Source organism: Epinephelus lanceolatus, chromosome 9, assembly GCF_041903045.1.
Source record: "Epinephelus lanceolatus isolate andai-2023 chromosome 9, ASM4190304v1, whole genome shotgun sequence".
Lineage (NCBI taxonomy): Eukaryota > Metazoa > Chordata > Actinopteri > Perciformes > Serranidae > Epinephelus > Epinephelus lanceolatus.
Window position 1 is genome coordinate 40,226,112 of NC_135742.1, and position 21,923 is coordinate 40,248,034.

Consider the following 21,923-nt stretch of genomic DNA (forward strand, 5'->3'; position numbering starts at 1 on the left):
AATACTTGCAAATAGCACAGGAGCAACACTCAACCAAAGCGAAGGGTCACATGCAAAGTTAGCATCACCCATAATCAGACCTGACCTTGGTTGTAGCTTTCTTGTAAGTGTGGAGAAGGAGTCAGGATACTGTTAGCCTAGCTTAGCATAAAGTAGAACTAACGACACCCTGGCTCTAGCTGTGGTGAGGTTAGTCTAACTTAATATAAAGACTGGAAGAGGGGAAGAACGGCAATGTTCTGTCTAATGTTGAATAATATGCCCACCAATATGCCTGTCTCTAAATCTCAACAATTAACAGTTCAAAAAATGGAAATAGAAAATGGATATTTTGTAGTTTTAGAGGAGTGACAAGCTGGAACCACATGGTAGGTGTTTTTTTTTTTTTTTTAACTTTGGGCATGGCCAAGCCAGCTGTCTCCCCCTGGTTCCTGCCCTAATGCTAAGCTAGGCTAACCACCTCCTGACTCCATCACTGCACTTGACTCACAAGACATGAGACTGATAACAGTTTTCTGATCTCTCCTTGGGAAAGAACATAAATGGGTGCATTGCCCAAAATGTTGAACTATTCCTGTAAAGACAGAAGTTGCATGTTAGATGTTAGCAGGTCAATCCACAGTTTGGATCCACAATAGCAAAAGTTTGTCTCTCCGTACTTCTTTGTCTTTGTCTTGTCTGCTGTGGGTAGTATTAGTGCAGCAAAATAAAGGGGGCATTTACTAAACATGAAGGTGCTAAACTATGTACTGTCTTCATATACTGTTGGCCTTAAATCTTGAGTGTCCCTTTCTTCACTGGGCTTTCCCTGACCTGTTTATCCTGTAGCCTGTCTGACATTTGTCTTAGCTCTGCATTCACCTGCTAACCCATAAACCCTCTGGGAACATCCTTCCCTACCCATACACTGCCATATAGGCCTATCACAGCGGCAGTCTAGACGAGGTCAGGCTGCCCACTCTCATCTGTTCTCAAATTGCACTGACATTTTCAAAGCTGCCTTTTTCTTTGAGACGTCTGATAACAAAGCTTCACTATCATCTCTGACCTTTAAATACACAATTTTTACCCACTTTTGAAAAGACTGCTATGACTTTTGTGTCACTCAAGAATAAGTTTTCCTGCGTTGATTTTGCAGTGATATTTGTAGCAGTTTTCAGGATACGCATGGGCAGAAAACAGGTTTGTGTTTCTGATACTGGGAGAGATGCCCAAAAAGCTTTTAAAGACACCCATAGGTTGATTAATTACTTAGTTAGTAATGCTTCTGTGCTAATGTGTGTGGCCTGTGAAGCCATGTGTCTTACCTGCATCGGCATGACAGTAATAACATTAACCACTGAGTCCTTATCCATGTCAATCAGCATTTGGTACTGACAGCTAAAATTTAAAATTGGATGCTTAACAAATAAATCATGTAAAATGATGAACCCCTCTCATGTGACTTTGCTTTTTACAGCTTCCCAAGTGTATTGGGATGATGGATATCTGTCAGAGTTCTGAGCAGATTGTCTGTTTTAATACACAGGAAGATGTCAGAGTCTCTGTGCGTGGCTTTGAATTAATTGAACAGTGTTACTACTGCCTGTATATTGTTCCAATTTTAGTGGTAACGACAGACTTACAAAATCATGATGTTATCCTATATTTGTTTATTTGATCAGGCTGAGGTAATTAATACAATATATTGTTTTGGGTCTGGGGTTGCAGCAATATTCCGGTTGTAAGGTGTACCATGATGTAAAAGTTGACGGTTATAATACCATGTGTATTTACTTATCTACGATATTGATTTAAAAAAAAATGCAACTTGATGGAGAATCTTCCCTTAATTTTTAGTTATTTTCAAAGAGGAGACGTTTTACACATACTTCCGTTAAAAAATGATTTCAAGTTTCAATTACAGTAGTACAATGTTCAACCAACTATAACCCTTGTTTGTGTTCTTGTTGAATGTTACATATTAAGATTGATACCACTCCCATTTTTTATGTGAAGTATAAAGCTACAGCCTAAGTGCTAAAGTTTACATTTGCTTTGCTTTGCATAGCACAAAGACTGGAAAAAATAGAAACAGCTAGTCTGGCTCTGTCCAATTTTTGCTTAAAAAACAATGAAAATTCAAAAAAATCTCTCAGTATCACGTTTCACAAGTTTTTACACCTGGAGAATGTGGAAAAAGGTAAATGGGACTGGGAAAACAGATTAAACAAATAAAATATGACATACAGTCATGATGAACTGTTGTTTGCTGCATAGTTGTAATATTTGTTGTTCAAAACTGTATTTCCAGTGTTCAGTGTGCTCTCCTTTATTATACATAGTTTCCTTTGTTTGGGGTTGGACTGCTGCTCTTTAAATTATGTCATCTTGTTGCACCCTCTTCTTTTATATTAGAGACATCTCATTGGAGAATTAGCACTACCTACTGCTTACCTTGGCGAACCAACACCCAGCATTCACATGACAGTAGTAGATGGAAAAGCACATACATTTGCATTTTCTTTTGACAGTTTTTGAAAATTTGGTTGTGCTAAACTAAGCTAACTGGCTGCTTGCGGTAGCTTCATATTTAGGCTACTGTACAGACATGAGAGTGGTATCAGGTGATGAAAGGGAGTCAGCTGATAGATCACATGATTTCATTCCATGCAACCAATTGGCCAATCTCATCGTGAGGGCCCTATTTAAACTGCTTTGGCCTGCCTACTGTTGCTGCTTCTTCCAATCTGCCTCCATCCCAGCTCCTCCTTTTCATGTTGTGTCTGACTTATCAGTGTCATTTCTGTTTGTCACTGATGCTTGCTCTGTTCTGTTCCTGGGGGGTCTTTGCTGCTGCTCTTCCTGCCTTAGGCTTTCCATGTACACACATGGAAGGGCAGGGAGGATTGCTCTATCTGCCTCCTGCTTTCTGTGTAGGCCTAGGAAAGTGCCAAATATAAAAATGCAAATGGAAAAAAAGTTTTCTTTGGCTAAAGTGGTCCTGACTGAAATGTAATTTTTCTGTTTTAACATGTAAAATGAACATTTTTGGACTGTTGGATTAAAAATAGAAAATAGCATTTTTCAGTATGTTGTGAAAAGTAATTCGGGGTTGTGATTTTCTCCTCAGGATCACATCTGTGCCCTCGGAGTTTAGATTGTGCCCGTGCAGGGCGGGACTTCTGCCAGCCCGGCAGCTCACACTGCGGCCCCTGCCTGCGCCCTCTGGTGGAGGACTCCCATGGCCGCTGTGTGGTCAAGAGGAGGCATGCTCCTCACTCTATTAAAGGTAGGTAAATCCCTACATTGTTGATTGTAATCCACATTACTAAACATCATAAAGCATTCATATTTAATATCAGATGTAAATATTCCACTGAGAAATGTCAGGCCAATCTGCCAGTTAGATTTTTCATGACAGCCCCAATTCCAAAACAGTTGGGACGCTGTGTAAAATGTAAATAACAAACAGTATGCAATGATTTGTGAATATTGTTTTACATATATTCTATTGACTACAGTAGAAACACAAGATATGTGATGTTCAAACAGATGAACTTTATTGTTTTTTGTAAATATACTGTACACTCATTCTGAATTTGATGCCATTTGCTGTCCTCAGTTCCTAAACACTAAGTGAGTGCTGTTATAAGTTAAGGTGATGAAACACCTTGGTAAACATACTCTTGTCCAAAACTTTTTTGGAACCTGCAATCATCAGAATAAGTGTACATTTACAGAAAATAATGAAGTTTATCAATTTGAATATCAAATATCATGTATTTTACTGTATTGAAATGAATATTTTTTTTAATTTTTAATTTTTTTTTGTTTCACACAGTGTCCTAACTTCTTTGAAAATGTTGTATCATTGGACCCTCCCTGCCAGATAAATATGAATGTATTTCAAACATGCCCCCAAATTATAACACAGGCTTTCTATTAAACATCTAAGATGAGTGAATCAGGATTATATTATCAGAATTCTCAAACTGTTTTCACAGGATGAACAGTACTCCATGACTGTGTGTAAAATTTCAGAACCAGAATTAAATTTATTGGCCAAGTATTTTTACAGTTCAAGGAATTTGTCTTTAGGTTCTCGTGGCTCTCAGTGTGTGTAAGCTCAGTTATGGCTCCCTTACATGATGGCCAAATGCTCTTACAAGTGTGTGATTTTTAGCCACAGCACCATAGATGTGAGAGAATAAGTAACTGGGTGATTGAGTGTGATTGGGTGTTAAAGGTAGACTGTAATTGAGCAGTATTTCTGCCCCGCTGTGTGCGCTCCCTTAACACCTACTACAGATAAGTCAAGTATTTTACCAAAGCGTGTATTCAGAGAGTCCTAGTAGGTGTAACACCAGCTCCCAGCTTCCATTTATCTCAGTCAGCAGAGTGTGTCATAGTTAATGTCCAACACTAAAGATCCTTGTGAGTCTCTGCTTTTTGTGTCCTGCTCTGCTGTTGATAGTGAGAATGAGCCGGTGGATCTGCGACGAATCAGGAGGTGAAGCTGCCCTGTTCAAAATACAGGGAGAATTTAGCAACAAGAGTAAAATGTTGGAAGAAAATAATATTACTGTGATGAACTAAGATAAAGCTGTAAACATTACATCCTGGGTGGATTTAGTCAAAATATGAATTTTTAATGCCTTCAGGCAATAAGTGTATTTTCCATGAGATGAGTCCCCACAATATAAGTACGGCTGTTTTATATTATGGCATATATGTGTTAGGTTTGGAGTCAGCTTTATGTGTTGTGTTGTTCTGGTATCTACCTTACATTGCTTTAAATGTGATATACGTTTTTTGGCTTTAGGAGAAAAGGCAGTCTTTTCATTAGCTTTTAAGGGTTTTTATTGTGAAGACAATCCGTGGTGTTTTGTAAAGGCTCAGTGAGATAGCTTTAGCACCTTTCAGCCCCAATTCCCTCACCGCTCAGACAGAAAGGCTGGAGTCTCTGCCAAGCAGGACTTGCCTGTCAGTCTCACTGACCCTCTGACTCATGTCGTGACTGCCCTGCTGCCAGCTCAACAGCACACTGCAGTGAAGAAAGTCACAGTGATTATGTACTTTGACTCATTAGGCACTTCTTTGTTCCCCCTCCAATCTGCCATGTCTCTCTTGTGTGGGCTCAGGGCTGAAAGGTTTCTAAAGGAACAGAAACAGTCACAGGGTATTTTCCAAGTAAAAATTACTAGGCCTGTCACAATAACCACTTTTGCTGGACAATAAATTGTTTCCAGAAATAAGTGCAATATTATTGTCATTTTAAGACCATTTTATGGCACTACTGTAATGATATAATGATAATATAACAGCATAATAAAGTAAGTACATCCTTTCAAAGAGCAATGAACTTTAAAATGTTAAGACTTTTCAGACATGGGAATTAGAATATGAAAAACATATTCAACGTATTTTTAAAAAGTAAGTCACACCTGGTAATATAGGCCTACACAAGAGGGTATGTATAAAATTACAGTCCCTTTATAGAACAATTACTCTTTTTATTTATTTTTTTTGGCTTTTGCCTTTATTGGGCAGGACAGATGAAGTGTAAAGGGGGGAGAGTAAGGGGATGACATGCAGCAAAGGGCCGCAGGCTGGAATCAAACCTTCGGCAGCAAAGACATTTGGGACACCCACTGTACCCTGAGCTGCCAGGCACCCCGTGAATTGTCAGTATATGATGAAATACAAAATGCAAGTAAACAAAACCAAGCAGTGCGTCTTGCCAGTGCAGGACATAGCACATTAAGCACGTTCCAACGGTTAACATTAGCGTTTCTGTTGCTGCCTTCTTATGCTAATGTGTTAAGTTAATTTTCTCCTTATCTTTTCACTCTGAATACCCCATAATAACAAAGCAAAGACAGGATTTTATAAATGTTTGCAAATTTTTAAAAAGAATAAACTAAGATATATTGCCACAGGCATTCAGACCATTTGCTATGACACATGAAATTTGGCTCCAGTGCCTTTCAGTTTTTATGGTGTCTCTATACCTTGTTTGGAGTCCACTTGTGGTAAATTCAATTGATAGAATATGATTTACAAAGGCAAACACCTACATATGTCAGGGAAACTAAATTTGCTCTACCTAGGGGCCACTATTGCAGAATGACAGAGGCTGGGGGCCAGTTAATAAACAAGAATTCATATTTTTTATCAGATAAAATGATTAAATGAGGCAAATTCAGTCGCAGCAGCCACACACTGGTCATGTAATAGCAGGGGTGTTCCTAGAATTTGAGGGCATTTGGGGCTCAGCCCAGACCCTTGATCCTTCCCTGGTACCTCCTTTTAATAAACAAGCTCTATTTCTGAAGGGGTTTTAACGTACTCTGGTACCTTATTTATTTTCAAAGTACAAAAGAAAAATCCCCAGTGTGAATCTTTTTTTTTTTTCACTGAATTAGAAAAGGGTCAGCAGGCCACCCTACACCCTATCACCTACACCCTATCAGAGACCAGATTTGGCTTACAATCTGCAAGTTGAGTATCACTGATATAAGGTGAATATATAGGTGGTGTATATATCATGATATACACTAGGGCTGTCAAAAGCACCATGAAATTGAGTTAGAATGTTTTCGAATTAATCTGCTCTGCAGAGCAAAAAGCAGCCATGAGGTGGAGGAAACTGCCTGCAAAGTGCAGAAACAGGACTGTATGGAGGCACAGTTCTGGGGAGTGCCACTGGCTGAGATAGTTTTGGTTTTATTTGTCTAGTCCTCCACATAATGCACGTTTTATCTACTGAGTAAATACCAAATGTGTAACCCAGAGTAACAGGGAAGCTGTTTGTATTCTGTATTTTTTTTCTCACTGTCTTTCTCCTTGTTGCCACCCACCCACACTTTGAGCAGCCGGGCGTGACAGTAGAGCACCGAGTCATCGACCCGCACACACAGAGCTCACCACATCTATTCTCCCACTCGCACCAAATGACGTATAAAAAGCTGCGCAGCCCCATCCAGCCCTCTACTCACAAACACACACATTTATCTTTCAGGACTACATACTGTATGTGCCACGCACACACATTTCATAAATTGTATTTTAAATGTTTTTATGTTGTGCTTGATTTTAATTGCTATTGCTGCGTCAAGTTGTCATACATGACAGGTTATGTTGCCTTGTCATGTTGCTCTAGGAAAGACATGTCGAACAATGTCACATTTCTAATAAAAAATGTCATAATTGATTGAATGACAGCAGTCAAAAACACTCATAAAGACTCCTTCATGTTCATGATAGGTGTCATGTCATGCGTATGACTGTGTCATGACAGATTATAGACTCACTTACTAGTGTCAAGTCATCTTCAGTACAGCATGATGTTCATTTTGTAAAGTGTGGTCCTGGTCAGAGTTAATCAGATAGTAAAGCAGGGTATGCTTTAGGGCGTGGCTACCTTGTGATTGATGAGCCAGATCCACCCCTCGCTCCTCCACAGCTCCACCCTCTGCCAAACTCGTGCATTCAGATTTGTAGACCACAAACCTACTGGTAAAGTCACAGTGCCTGCATCCACTTATTTTACACAGTCTATGGCTCACACACACACACACACACACACACACACACACACACACACACACACACACACACGCGCCACTCAGCTCTCATGCCTGTGTGACTTCCTCCCACTCATCACTATAAAGCGGTAGGCAGTGTGACGATGCTCTGCAGTGGAGCAGAGGATCACAGGAGTTGGAGGGAACATTAACACTGGTTCACTCATTAAAACAATCAAGACTGCAGTTGTTTTCAGTGCCACACAGGGGTGGTGTTATCTTTTTCTTTTTTTTTTTTTAATTCACCGACTTGACCGTCCGCAGTATTCCCACATCGACAGGACAAATGACTCTAATTTCTAGCAGTCAGCAGCAGCAGCAGGGCCACAGAGCTGGTATCAGTCCATCAGTGTGACTCAGATGACTTTTGAAGCACAAGGAGCACTTTGAATGTTAATCTGACACATTTTAACCATTTAAAGATACTGTTTACAAGTTTGCCAGGGTTGGTCGCACAGCTGCCTGGACATGGAGACATGAGACTTGACTTAAACTACTGTGAGACTTGAGTATTTAAAGATTTTGCTGTCTAGTCTCAAGGTTTGACCTGATACAATGGCGCAATGGAAAGACTTTAGACAGCCTCAGGCAGGCCTCACATAGCTGCCCTGCTTGAATATTTAACTATTAGATTTATGAATGTAAAGGATTTGTTCTCAGTTATGTAAAAAACATTATTTACAGTTTTGACAGTAAAATGTTTAATATCTGTGCCCATTAAATGGTCTTCATTCAAAGACCTGAAAGTCCTGTATTCTGACTTGCAGTTACAAGTCAGCTGTGGCTGGCACATAGGTCAACTTTTCTGTAGGGTCATATTAATTATATTTGGTGGCTCTGGCGCTAACACATAAGCAGCTACTTGTCCAGAGCGTAGGTTGTGATGATTGCTGGTCTTTTGACTGTTATAACTTGTCCTTGATATTATCATACTGGTCTCTTGCTGATAAAGATGTTTAAAAAGTTAAATCATGCATCTGTTTGATCTAACATTAGCTGTGCTCTCTTGATGAGCTCATGATGATTGATTTTTATCTTGATGACTTTTTTATTAGGGCTGTCAAGTGATTTAAAAAAAAAATAAATCTAAGTAATCACATGCTCTTAATCACATACATCATTTTTTGCTGTGAAAGTATTTAAAAAATTTAAATTCAAATAAATGTTGGCAGATGTGTCGTAATAAAGCCACTGCATTTTGGACACAATTGTCCCCCTGTCCTCTACCACTGAAAGTGGTCTTCAGTCCATTGCAATCCATTTTGCAAGGGAGTAAGTTATTCTGTCACAGGCAGACTTACTCAGTTTGTGTTTCAACACCTGGTCCAGTGTGGCTTGATGAGGCTGGCTGCTAGCACTAGCATCAGAGTCTGTGTTAGCTTGGACCTCCGGATTCGTTGCTAAATGCTTTGCATTTAGGCGATATTTCAGGCATGGAGTTCTCCAATGGTGTGAAAATTCCTTACTGCAGAAATTACAGTTGGGCGATATGGCTTAAAAGTATATCACGATATAGCTGGTTCATATTGATCAATAATGATAATTATCGATCATTTTTTTATAACCTATTTAAAATAAGGACCAGGAGAAAATAAATGAATTTTAACACATTTTAGCTGTCTTCTGATTTCAATCACAGTCATCAGTCAAAGCAGACAGAGCAAAATGTAATGTCAATACAACCATTAGAAAATACTCAAATAAATGAACATACACACGATGGTATAAAAACTAAAATAAAAAATGAACAGTTTTCTCTTAACATCAAGTAAAGCTAGTAAATGCTTTCAGGCAAACATATCTGTAAAGATGAGCAGCTGAACAAAAGACTATGTACAGATGAATAAGTGATTCACATAGTGAGGAAAGTGCTATGTGGAAATTAGTGCAAACCTGAGGTAACTTGTAATGACACGTAACAGCTCTGGACATCCAGTAAAATGGTAAGATCAATTCAAACCAACATAAATTGGATTAATTTTAATTATAACGAGCCATTTTACTTTCACTGTAACAGTGCTGGTATGCTGAAGATCTGAATGATGAGTACATAGCCTATTTCACACAGAATCTGAATCTGCACACTGCCTTTGAATCGTCCCCCTCTTGAAGTAAAATCTTGTAATCATCTCTCTTTCCACAAATCTTTATTGTATTCTTTCCATATTTCGCCCACTTGTTAGCGAAATAGTTAAAGAACCTCCATTAATCGCGCAATTTAAATGTGAAGTCTCATTGACTGACCGTCACCTGTGTGTCTACGGAGGAGGAGAGGGGCGGAGGGAGCGGAGCTGTGAATCCTGCAGTCCGACATACTATCATGCGTTTAAATAACTTATTAGATAGAGAAAGGCGACGTTTAGAGAGCAAGCCCAAATAAGCAGCTCCACTTTAGAAACAAGCCCCAAAAACAACAACCCGCAACTACCAAAATTTTTAAGCCATCCATCCATCCATTTTCTAACTGCTTCATCCTCTTGAGGGTCGCGGGGGGGCTGGAGCCTATCCCAGCTGACATTGGGCGAGAGGTAGGGTACACCCTGGACAGGTCGCCAGACTATCACAGGGCTGACACATAGGGTAAGTAGCGCGGCTTTCTTCCATGTTTTTTTTCCCGACAGAATACATTATCGAACATTATATTGAACGTTTTTTCTATCGACGGCGCATAAGTGTTTATAGGGAGACGATATGTTACCGTTTTATCATCCACCACTAGCAGAAATAGAACGGTGCTCCTACCAACAGTTCCAAATTGGCGTTTGTTAAATGTAAAATTTCCATTCACAGGGCCAAGCAGCGTCTTCTGCCTCCATCATGTGTCAAAAAACTGTGGCCACGAAAGGCGATTAGTCAGTGTTCATTTTTTGTGTTGTTTTTCTCTGTGACTATTTCATCGGAATCAACTATTTTTTATATTTTTTTTGGCATTTCTGCTTTATTTTGTTTCCTTCTTTCTTTTCTTTTCTGGAACCCAGATTTCCCTTTCCCTTCATGACAGTGTACATTTGTGCTCCAGCAGCATGAGTCACTGACTCGGCTTTAGCTGCGTTTAGAGACAAATCTCTGTGGAGGCCTCAAAGCGCCCCCACTATTTTTCACTCTTCCAACTGATTTATTCGGCCAATATTAGTTTAACTATGGCACAAGGTACTTTCAAATAAAAAAAAATTACAAACAAAACTAAACTTTTCATTCCAGGCTTTTTGAGGGCCGCCCTCTCAATGGGGCCCCAGTCATCAGTCCCACTTCTCCCCCACAATGACTCCCCTGAGCAGGGGACAGACAGAGCATGGCATGCAGTAAAGGGCACAGGCCACTGTAGTAAGGACTTAGCCTTAGTAGTACACTCTCTACCTGGTGAGCTCAAACAAAAAAAAAGCTTTCAGTAAGGGGACGCTGATGCTCTGACCTTAAATACTAGGGGTGTAAATCACTGGTTTCATCATGACACAATATTATATCGATTCTTTGGACAACAACAACAGTATTTGCCAATATTACAAAGTCTGCCACAATACAATTTTGATACAGTGTGATTCAGGGGCCTGCCATCGATATGAGATGATATTATATGACCATTTAACACGATCGATTACAGAAGAAGCTGCCACCCCTTTCTTTTCTGCTTTTGGCTATAAAAGATAAAAACAACACATAATAAAAATAAGTGCTCTAAAGTTTACTCTATACTGACTCTACAAACACACATTACACAAGACATTAACCTCCAGGGCTTTCTGCCAGAAAGTCTTTTCTGGAAGAAATGTTTCCATTTTAACCCAAACCATCATCTTTTTCTTAAAACTTCAGGAATATCTGACTTAAAGCCCTGAAGGCAAACTTCTCCCAACAGTCATAAGATATGGGTTATTAACAAGGTCATTTAAGAAAGGTATAAAATTCAACTCAAAAATAAATGTCAAGGTTCATAAACATGCCAATTGTTTTTTTTTTTTTTGTTTTTTTTTTTGTTATTCAGGGTTAAGGTTAAAACATGGACATGAAAAGAATGAAAAGATGCTACTGAGTTGTGTTATGGGAAACTTTTTTGGATTTTTGGACCCATACCAAGAACTAGAAATCAGGATATCTCAGCCTTTACCTCTTCAATTTTGACGATCATGTTTTAAAATATGTCATTAAAAACTCCACCAACTTTGTGCAAGTGCATTGTTAAATCACTGGAGCACTTTTTTTTTTTTTACGTTATTTTACACCAAATGCTAGATTTGGCCCAGTATAGGTCTTTGAAGGCTGATATCAGTCGCAGTATTTTGTTGATTCATGTGTCTCTCAATAAGTCTCCTAACCCTGTGGAAGTGCTCTATTAAATCACCAGAGTAAACCTTTAAATACCACTTAGCCTGGTGTCACTCTCAGGACAAAATACGCTTCTTGGGCAATGTCCCGGTTGTCATATACCAACACTTTGTCACGTCCCTTGGCATCTCATAGCGACGCACAGGGCACACTTAAGCATGACACACAGCTTAAACACATTGTAGTATGTGGTCAATGTTGTGAAACAGTCCTGGTTAGGTTGAGGCAACAGAACAACTTGGTTATGTTCAGAGAATAGATCATGTTTTGGGTAAAATAAGTAACTTGGCGTAAATAGTCTGTGTGCAATGACGGTACAAAGTATGTAATGTTACGTTAAAACAGTGTGACATAGATACGTAAATTACATAACATTAAGTTAAAAAAACATTGACCTCTGGTTTTGTTTATTTGTTGTTCCATTAAAAAAAAAATTAAAAATTCAGTACTTGGCACTGTGTGACGATACAATATTGCCACACAAAAATATTGCAATACATTGGATTGCGATTACTGGTTGCAAGTGTACATAAGTATTGTATTAAAACAATGGGAAGTAAGTATGTAAGTTACATAACGTTAAGTTAATACAACATTGACTTATGGTTTTGTTTGTTGTTCTAGTTTATTCTTTTCTTTCCTGCTGCAGTTTCACCTCTTCTGAGGGTTGGAATAATGTCAGAGTGTTTGGTTTGACCCTTTTGTGTGAATCAGTGTTTTGTTAAAGGCAATAACGGATTCTGGTTTTGTGTCCCTCCAGGTAAGGTGAACACTTACCCTGAGCTGGATGAGGAGATCGACTTCCTCTCTGCCATCATCAGTGAACAGAGAACTGAGACCAGGCTGTCAGGTACTGCACAGAGCCATATTCATATTTACCACTACATCCCTGCTGACATAGTGACTCAAAACCTTGTGTCTCTTTTCTCAGCTCCACCCTCGCAAGATGCCTATAAACCCAAATCCAAGCAGCTGGGTGGACACGGCCCCGCCCACACAGCATCTACCACAGAGCAACCAAGGAGCCAGAGCGTCCCGATCACCAGCGTGGCACCACCCTCCACCTCCACAAACCATACTCCTGCTCTGCTCAGCGATCCCATCATCTTCCCCTACCCCTCTAATGACCGAGTTTTTATCAGTAAGTCTTCTCTGTCCTTTAGATATGACCTAATTTCTTGCTGGAGTTGTACTAGAGCTTAAAGAAGTCAGTGTAGTTCTGACCCAAGTGCTGTAGTGAGTGGGCATGAAGCAAAAGTTTGGGCACCCTGCATGGTCAGTACTTAGTAGCGCCCCCCTTGGCAAGTATCACAGTTTCTAAACACTTTTTGTACCCAGCTAAGTGTTTTTCAATACCTATTTCAGGGATTTTAGCCCATTCTTCCTGCAAAGGTTCTTAGTTGTGAGATTCATGGGCCGTCTTGCATGCACTGCTCTTTTGGGGTCTATCCACAGATTTTTAATGATGTTCAGATAAGATAAGATGAGATCAACTTTATTGGCCTAAACGGGAAATTTGTTTTGGGCAAATAGTGTGACATAGCTGCATAGCAGATACAACCATCATACACAAACAAGACACACAGTAGACAACCCTGTAGTACAGCAAGACACAGATTTGAATAACATAATTGTGCAATCAGGACTACTGGATGAAATAAATGCATCAACTTTATCATAACAGGTAGGGCTAAAGGAATAAAAGCTCTTTAAGGTTGCACCAGCCCAGGAGGTAAACATGAAAAGTGCAATAAAAACTGTAATATAAATAGTGCAAAAAAAACCAACAAAAAACAGTAGAGCAAATAAAACTGCTGCAAATAAAAAACTGAAGTGCGAGTAAGAACATATCAAAGTGTGCAACAGGACAATAGTCACAGTAGCAGCTCTGCTCTGCCAGGGAGACACCGCAGGGCCGGCAGACAGTGGCATAACCAAAAGAACATTACAGGGAAAAATTTTTTTATGATGTTTAGGTTGGGGGACAGTGAGGGCCTCGGCTAAACCTTCAGCTTGCTCCTCTTGAGGTAGTCCACTGTGGATTCTGAGGTGTGTTTAGGATCATTGTCCTGTTGTTGAAGCCATCCTCTCTTCATTTTCAGCTTTTTTACAGATGCTGTGATGTTTACTTCCAGAATTAGCTGGAATTTAACTGAATCCATTCTTCCCTCTACCTGTGAATCTGATACTTTTTAAATTAACATTTTTAAAGATAAATCTTACATACCCCATGTAGTACTCCAGAGTACCCCTTAAGGTATCTGTACCCCCATTTGAGAAACACTGTTTTAGTTTATCCTTTTACCATTTTTCAATTCAGCTGCACCACCTAACAATGGCATTTAAAGGTTGAACAAATATTTCCACTTGGGAGTTTCACCAAAAACTCTTGGGAAATACCAGGATGTTATTTCCCGGTAATCAACCGTGGCAGCAGCAGAATTCAATTTGAACAGCCCTTTTTTCTGCTTCAAAAACTTCAGATCAGTTGGGTAAAATAACATCTGTGTTATAAATGTTCATCAGCATTGCGTGCTCTGAAATCTCGGGACTGACCTCAGATTTACTATGGGGGTTGCATAGAACAGAGGTGGTATGTTACTGTCGGTTAGTTCTGCCTCACTCAATTACTGTTATCAATGCTATTTTCACTGTTGCTGCTGCAGGGCCAAAACTGACACAGTGACACTTTATTTTCAGCAGCTCTTCTTTGAGCTCAACACTGACACCGTTCCAGAGCTTTCAGTCAGGCATCATGTCTTCCTTTGATGCGCACAGATCTTCACAGCGTTCCCTCTTCCTCTCTGTCTGTATATTTTTCTTTACAGTCATGAGCAGCGTCTTCATTGCGGCAGGTTCGCTGGCTTTGATCGTAGCAGGGGCCTTTTGGGTCAGGTAAGATATTTCTGCCTCCTTTTCTACACTGCTGCATGAGACTCTAGCTCAAAATATCATGTCTGTCCCTTTTAGGATCTGACAATAAAGCCTGCAGAATTACCGTGTTTTCTATCAGTACTGAAGGGAAACTTTTCAACCTAAACCCCATTTTCAAGGGCATAGGTTAGAGCAGGGGTTTGGGGGTCCTACCCTTTATGCATCAGACACTTCATTTCCTGCATTCTGGTGGAGTTTTATGGACCAATTTATGGTGGAAATGTCTTTATTTATAGAATAGAATAGAATAGAATAGAAGCTTTATTGTCATTGTACACAGGATACAATGAAATTTCGTTTAGGCATCACACAGGTCAGATCAACAAAAAGTGGTAAAGTGTAAACAGTGCTGTAAAGTGCAGTGTACGAATAAATATTATGTATCGTTGTTATACATATAAATATGCATTTGGTTGTTAAAAACTACATAAGAATTAGTCAGGTCAAATAAGATTAAGATTTATGTGAAGAAAAACAAAAATTCAGGCGCCATGGTGACATTTGAAAATAAAAAAAAATGTATTATATAATTTGAAACATAATCCAGAAAAGGCAAAAACCAGCACTTTTAGTGAACACACATTGACAGTGCCGTATGCTCCGAGTGGTTACATTGCAGCCTGTTCCACGGCTGCGGCTGCAGTGCCCTCTGTCAGTACTGGACCAATTTCAAAAATTGTTGTTTTCATTCGTCACTTCAATACAAAAACATGTGAAAATAGGGTCCAGGTTGAAAAATACCAAAGTTTCCCTTTAAGACCTAAAACCTTAAGATTATAAAACACATGTTGAATATTTATTACTTCAGACAACTTTAATTTAGGTCTGCAACCACAATTTTTTTTTATACTGCTGAGTAAACTGCCAGTTACTTACTCAATTAAATCCGTTACTTGGTCTATAAAATGTTAGAAAAGTGCCTGTTTTAATTATTTCTGACCAGCAGTCTAAAACAAACATATTGTTTACTATCATAGGAGTCTAAGGAAACTAGTCAATATAATTATATTTAAGCAGCTGGAACCAAATAATTCTTGGCAATTTTGTTTAAAACAAACAATTTATCACTTGCTAAAATGAATATCCTGTCAGTCAAGTAATTAATTAGGCTTCCACCTGTTTCAGCTCTATTTCAATCAAGAAACTATTTTTATTGATATCAGCTATCAAAAACTTGTATTGGTGAGAATCTAGTCCGCTGGCATTAAGTGTTATTTAAGGGGGTGTTCCACTAATCTAGTGTTTCACTTTCATGATGTTGTGAGGCAAAGATATTCTCCATTTCCTAAAAATAACTTCTTAAAAATACCTAAAAAAAAATTTAAACATTCCAATGTGGATGTAAGTCAGGTTATCACTTGTATCAAAGGAAAGACAAGATTGTTGTAAATCACAAAAAGGAAGTTGAAAGCCATTTGTTTGTGCCATATTTTGGAAGAACTTCTTGACTTTGAATTTTAAGATTGATGCTGGGAGATTTTATTATACACAGTTCTAAAATGTCCAGCTTTTGCATCAGTCAGTGGAAATATCCCAGACACAGCAATGCCAATCAATTCCAAATGCTTTCTAAACTAGAAGAAATCAAGTATTTTATACCTCTTTATTCTGATCAACCGTCTACCAACCATTGTATTTTCTTTTTTTACAGATTGCAGAAAGGTGTGCGTCTGACAGAGAAGGTGGACTACCCTGCATATAGACTGATGAAAGCTCAAGCCTTTGACAATTTGGTAAGTAGAAAGTGTCTGTAGTGTTACAAGGAAAGAAACTTGGGGCCCAATCCCAGTTTTTATGTTTTCCCCTACCCTTCCTTTTCCAGTGCCCCTTTGCCCTTCGTAACAGACCCAGGCAACATTTATATGAAGACCCTATGTGGTTAGTTAGTTAGCTACTGAGACATCAGCATACTACTAGTGATATTTTTGTTATGATTGTTATATAGAAAATGACCATTAAACACTGAAACAATGTTAAACTAAGATAGTATAATGGTTACTGTCATTTTAAAATCTTTTTTGACAAAGAAAATACATTTGTGGGTTTCTTATGTTGTTTGATTTCTTATAACACTCAGTTTGAAGTGTTCTAAAAAACCTCCTATTGGAGGGCCATGTAGCCCTGACACTGCACCCTACCCCTCTATCCTAACAAGAATCAGGACACCATACCTTTAGAAGTGAACACACAAAATGGAGGGGAAAGGCTAAGTGTAGGGGCAAGGGGTGTGTTGGGACTGAGCCTTACGCAGAGGACGTGGACAGGTGGGGAAAAAACACAGTAAGGTGCCACGTCTTTTACTCCCTGGAAAATGCGAGGTCAGGCACTGGATGCTACTCTTGTGCCTTTTTTGTGCCAGCTTTCAAGAGTGCGGTGGTGTCTATCTACCATAGCCTGAGTGTCAGACTGAAGCTCCCAGAACCTTCAGTCTGACATGGCTTCCATTGAAGGCGATTTACAAGGGGGAGGGAATTTGATTTTTTCCCTAACCAATCAGTAGAGATCAACGACTCACCCAGAATCTGACGTCATTAGTATCCATGCCTCGGGGGTGCCGAAAACAAGCGAGCATTGCCCGTTTAAAATGTCTCCGTCGTCCTGCACGCCCAGCTGCATCGCCATTAAATCCAGTTTAGCAGCTTCCTTAATTTGGTCCTCCATTAACGCGAGTAGTGGCGAAATACCTCGATAGCATCGTTAATGTGGTCTGTAGGATCTGTAGCGGTCACCATTTGATCCTCACCAGTTACCCACTGGCGTACAGCTTGACATCAGCATGGCGCTGACTGGCTAATCGCTAGACCCCCGGCATTCATCGGTCCGTCCATCGTTTGGACGAGATAAATCGCAAATTCATTGCAGTATGCCAGACCAGTAATACAAGCCTACTCAGTTGAGTGGGCGGGGTCTATGGTCTGGAACCAGGCTATATCTACCACAGACTGATGTACGGAATGAGGCAAAGATACAGTACAGGCCAAAAGTTTGGACACACCTTCTCATTCAATGCGTTTTCTTTATTTTCATGAGTATTCACATTGTAGATTCTCACTGAAGGCATCAAAACTATGAATGAACACATGTGGAGTTATGTACTTAACAAAAAAAGGTGAAATAACTGAAAACATGTTTTATATTCTAGTTTCTTCAAAATAGCCACCCTTTGCTCTGATTACTGCTTTGCACACTCTTGGCATTCTCTCCATGAGCTTCAAGAGGTAGTCACCTGAAATGGTTTTCCAACAGTCTTGAAGGAGTTCCCAGAGGTGTTTAGCACTTGTTGGCCCCTTTGCCTTCACTCTGCGGTCCAGCTCACCCCAAACCATCTCGATTGGGTTCAGGTCCGGTGACTGTGGAGGCCAGGTCATCTGCCGCAGCACTCCATCACTCTCCTTCTTGGTCAAATAGCCCTTACACAGCCTGGAGGTGTGTTTGGGGTCATTGTCCTGTTGAAAAATAAATGATCGTCCAACTAAACGCAAACCGGATGGGATGGCATGTCGCTGCAGGATGCTGTGGTAGCCATGCTGGTTCAGTGTGCCTTCAATTTTGAATAAATCCCCAACAGTGTCACCAGCAAAACACCCCCACACCATCACACCTCCTCCTCCATGCTTCACAGTGGGAACCAGGCATGTGGAATCCATCCGTTCACCTTTTCTGCGTCTCACAAAGACACGGCGGTTGGAACCAAAGATCTCAAATTTGGACTCATCAGACCAAAGCACAGATTTCCACTGGTCTAATGTCCATTCCTTGTGTTTCTTGGCCCAAACAAATCTCTTCTGCTTGTTGCCTCTCCTTAGCAGTGGTTTCCTAGCAGCTATTTGACCATGAAGGCCTGATTGGCGCAGTCTCCTCTTAACAGTTGTTCTAGAGATGGGTCTGCTGCTAGAACTCTGTGTGGCATTCATCTGGTCTCTGATCTGAGCTGCTGTTAACTTGCCATTTCTGAGGCTGGTGACTCGGATGAACTTATCCTCAGAAGCAGAGGTGACTCTTGGTCTTCCTTTCCTGGGTCGGTCCTCATGTGTGCCAGTTTCGTTGTAGCGCTTGATGGTTTTTGCGACTCCACTTGGGGACACATTTAAAGTTTTTGCAATTTTCCGGACTGACTGACCTTCATTTCTTAAAGTAATGATGGCCACTGGTTTTTCTTTAGTTAGCTGATTGGTTCTTGCCATAATATGAATTTTAACAGTTGTCCAATAGGGCTGTCGGCTGTGTATTAACCTGACTTCTGCACAACACAACTGATGGTCCCAACCCCATTGATAAAGCAAGAAATTCCACTAATTAACCCTGATAAGGCACACCTGTGAAGTGGAAACCATTTCAGGTGACTACCTCTTGAAGCTCATGGAGAGAATGCCAAGAGTGTGCAAAGCAGTAATCAGAGCAAAGGGTGGCTATTTTGAAGAAACTAGAATATAAAACATGTTTTCAGTTATTTCACCTTTTTTTGTTAAGTACATAACTCCACATGTGTTCATTCATAGTTTTGATGCCTTCAGTGAGAATCTACAATGTAAATAGTCATGAAAATAAAGAAAACGCATTGAATGAGAAGGTGTGTCCAAACTTTTGGCCTGTACTGTACCTGGTGGCTGTGATTGATTGGTTCTCATCACATGACTTATGGTGTGCGCCAATGTGCTCCAACAGTCAGTTCATCTCAGGGCAACTGTTGCACCCTGAAAAATAGAGACTGGGAATGCATGCATGCCGTGACGACATCGCTCTGGCATTTCAGTGCACCTGCCGCACGTCTACATTAAAATCAAAAGACGTGGCATGTGTACGGCCCCTTAGGCACTTCTTTAGATTTCCGTTCAAAACATGTTACATTTAATTCAGTGTCAATGTAGTGTTTGTATTTGTTTTTGTTTACAGAAAACAACTTTCAACTGTCATTTAAATCAAGATCTTGAAATCTTAACAATGGATCAAATGTGTAGTGAGAGAGGGGTCAGCTGCAGTGATGAATCAGAGAGAATTATCACCCAAGTAAAGTTCTCATGTTGTGTTCACAGCTGGTTTCGCTGCCCCCAAGTGGCCAAAACAAATTAATTAATATATAATTTTATTTAAATATTATGTGGGCTGATTGTAATGCTAACCAAAAGTGTATATTTCTTATAAATTGTAATGTCTTTGATAGTAATAGCAGTAATTGTAGTAATCAATTATATCATATGCCATTAGTTTACATATATGTACATATTGATATTTCTCCATTAAGCAACTAATAGACTATTGACTTTTTTTTAGCCTAATCTAATTTAAATTCCCATTAGTGACACTGCTGTAATATTATTCAGTAATACATCACTACCCAAAGCATTGTGATGTTGAGTGAACCATGCTATGCTGTAACTATGCTGTGTAATGGCTTAAACAAACCTGGAAATACAGTGCCAAAATAGAAGTTACACTGTTGTCCATATAGCTGCTACAGAATTTGGACCTTAATCTATGTGATGTCACTTCAAAACTCTGCAGAGCTCTTGTAAGAGAACATCTTAATTAGTCCAGCATATCTTAACATCAAAATTGTATGCTTTTTTCAGGTTAGTGTTGGACACCTTGCTGTAGCACCAGCTTTTAATGGCAAGCTAATGTATGTGTCTAGAAGCCTAAAAGGACAAACACAGCCATTCTTTCAGCAGTATCAGGACCTGAACACGTGTAGAACAGACCCAAGCTATGAAGCTAATGTCAGTTTGACCGTGTGACTGGATGTGGACAAATACCACTGACTGTCTCATGTCCCCTCTGCCCCTCTGTGTGTTCCAGCCTGGGGACAAGAAGCTGGCCCACAGTGCCCAGATGTATCACTACCAGCACCAGAAGCAGCAGATGCTCTCCCTGGAGAAGTAAGTCGCCCTCCAAGCCCACACAGGCTCATTTCTCCTGGGCATGTGTAGCTGTCTCCTGCCTCGTGTCTCTTGTCCCCACTTGCCCTTTCTGCCTCGTCAAATCTGTGTTATCAGCTGAATATTTTATGACTGTGTGTGTGTGCGTTTGTGTGTGACCTCTGCAGACACAGAGATGAGCCAAAAGTTCCTGACTCAGGCGCATCAACAGATGAGGAGAATGAGGATGGAGATTTCACAGTGTATGAGTGTCCTGGATTGGCACCTGTGAGTAAACGCATACACATTATTAACTCAGCTTTTATTGGAAGTTATACCGGGTGTTTTATCAGATCAGCATAATCATCCATAGTGCTGAGTCAGTGTTGTCAGTAGGAAGCCCTTAACCAGAATTAAAATGATGGCAAATAACTAAATATCATTAATTTTAAGTCATAATATTCATTAAATTTGAAGCTGCATTATTAATAGTTCTTATTTTACTAGTGGCTCAAACAATCTTTTGTAATGTGAAAGGTGTCACTCATAGTGAAATACACACAAAAAAATGATCGCTTACTCTGCAGTCCACTTCAGGTCTACAGAGCACTACTACTACTGGGTGTCTTTTGAAAGGTTAAACTGTTACCACTGTAATGGTATCACCATTAATACCTTCATTTATCCTTATTCTGTAAGTGCTGTGATTTTGTTCCACTTAAAATGTGCCACGGATCCACAAAATCTAATTTCTTGTGTGCGAACACACCCTGATCATAATCATAACCATAGCTAGGGGTGTGTCATATCATCTGGTTCACTATAATACTGGTACAATTAAAAGTATGATATGAAAAATTCATATCGTGATAATCGCGATATTGCAACTTGTTGATATATTGACATCATACTGTTAGCCACAGCAACAGGAAGCATGGCTAAAAGCAAAATTATTACGGACTCTGCAGTGGTTTCAAAAAGAGGAGCAGCTTCAGTAGTGTGGAATAAACTGTGGTGCCCTGAATGTTTAATGAACAGCCCCGGACTTCTCAGAATCTTTTAGTGAGTCAACGCTCAGAGGGAACTCACTCAGCTGCTCCTCTGGCAGCAGCATAGCATCTCTCCCTCTTGATGTTGTCAAGTGATTATGTCATAAACCTTTGGTAATGTAAACCCATGTGACTTTTGCAGCTCGACAAAAAACTACACAAATGTGAATGTGTAATATTTTTGGTAGCATAAC

General features: G+C 39.8%; 1 protein-coding gene across 1 annotated transcript in view; it reads left to right on the forward strand.

Moving 5' to 3' along the window:
* The window catches only part of npdc1b (neural proliferation, differentiation and control, 1b), a 43,212-nt gene that overhangs the window by 17,226 nt on the left and 4,063 nt on the right, over window positions 1-21,923 (forward strand). Inside the window, exons 2-8 of the mRNA XM_033619129.2 lie at window positions 3,113-3,271; window positions 12,652-12,741; window positions 12,823-13,032; window positions 14,720-14,786; window positions 16,477-16,558; window positions 20,622-20,701; window positions 20,869-20,968. Of these exons, the coding sequence (XP_033475020.1) occupies window positions 3,113-3,271; window positions 12,652-12,741; window positions 12,823-13,032; window positions 14,720-14,786; window positions 16,477-16,558; window positions 20,622-20,701; window positions 20,869-20,968 (788 nt within the window). The remainder of the gene's footprint in view (window positions 1-3,112; window positions 3,272-12,651; window positions 12,742-12,822; window positions 13,033-14,719; window positions 14,787-16,476; window positions 16,559-20,621; window positions 20,702-20,868; window positions 20,969-21,923) is intronic.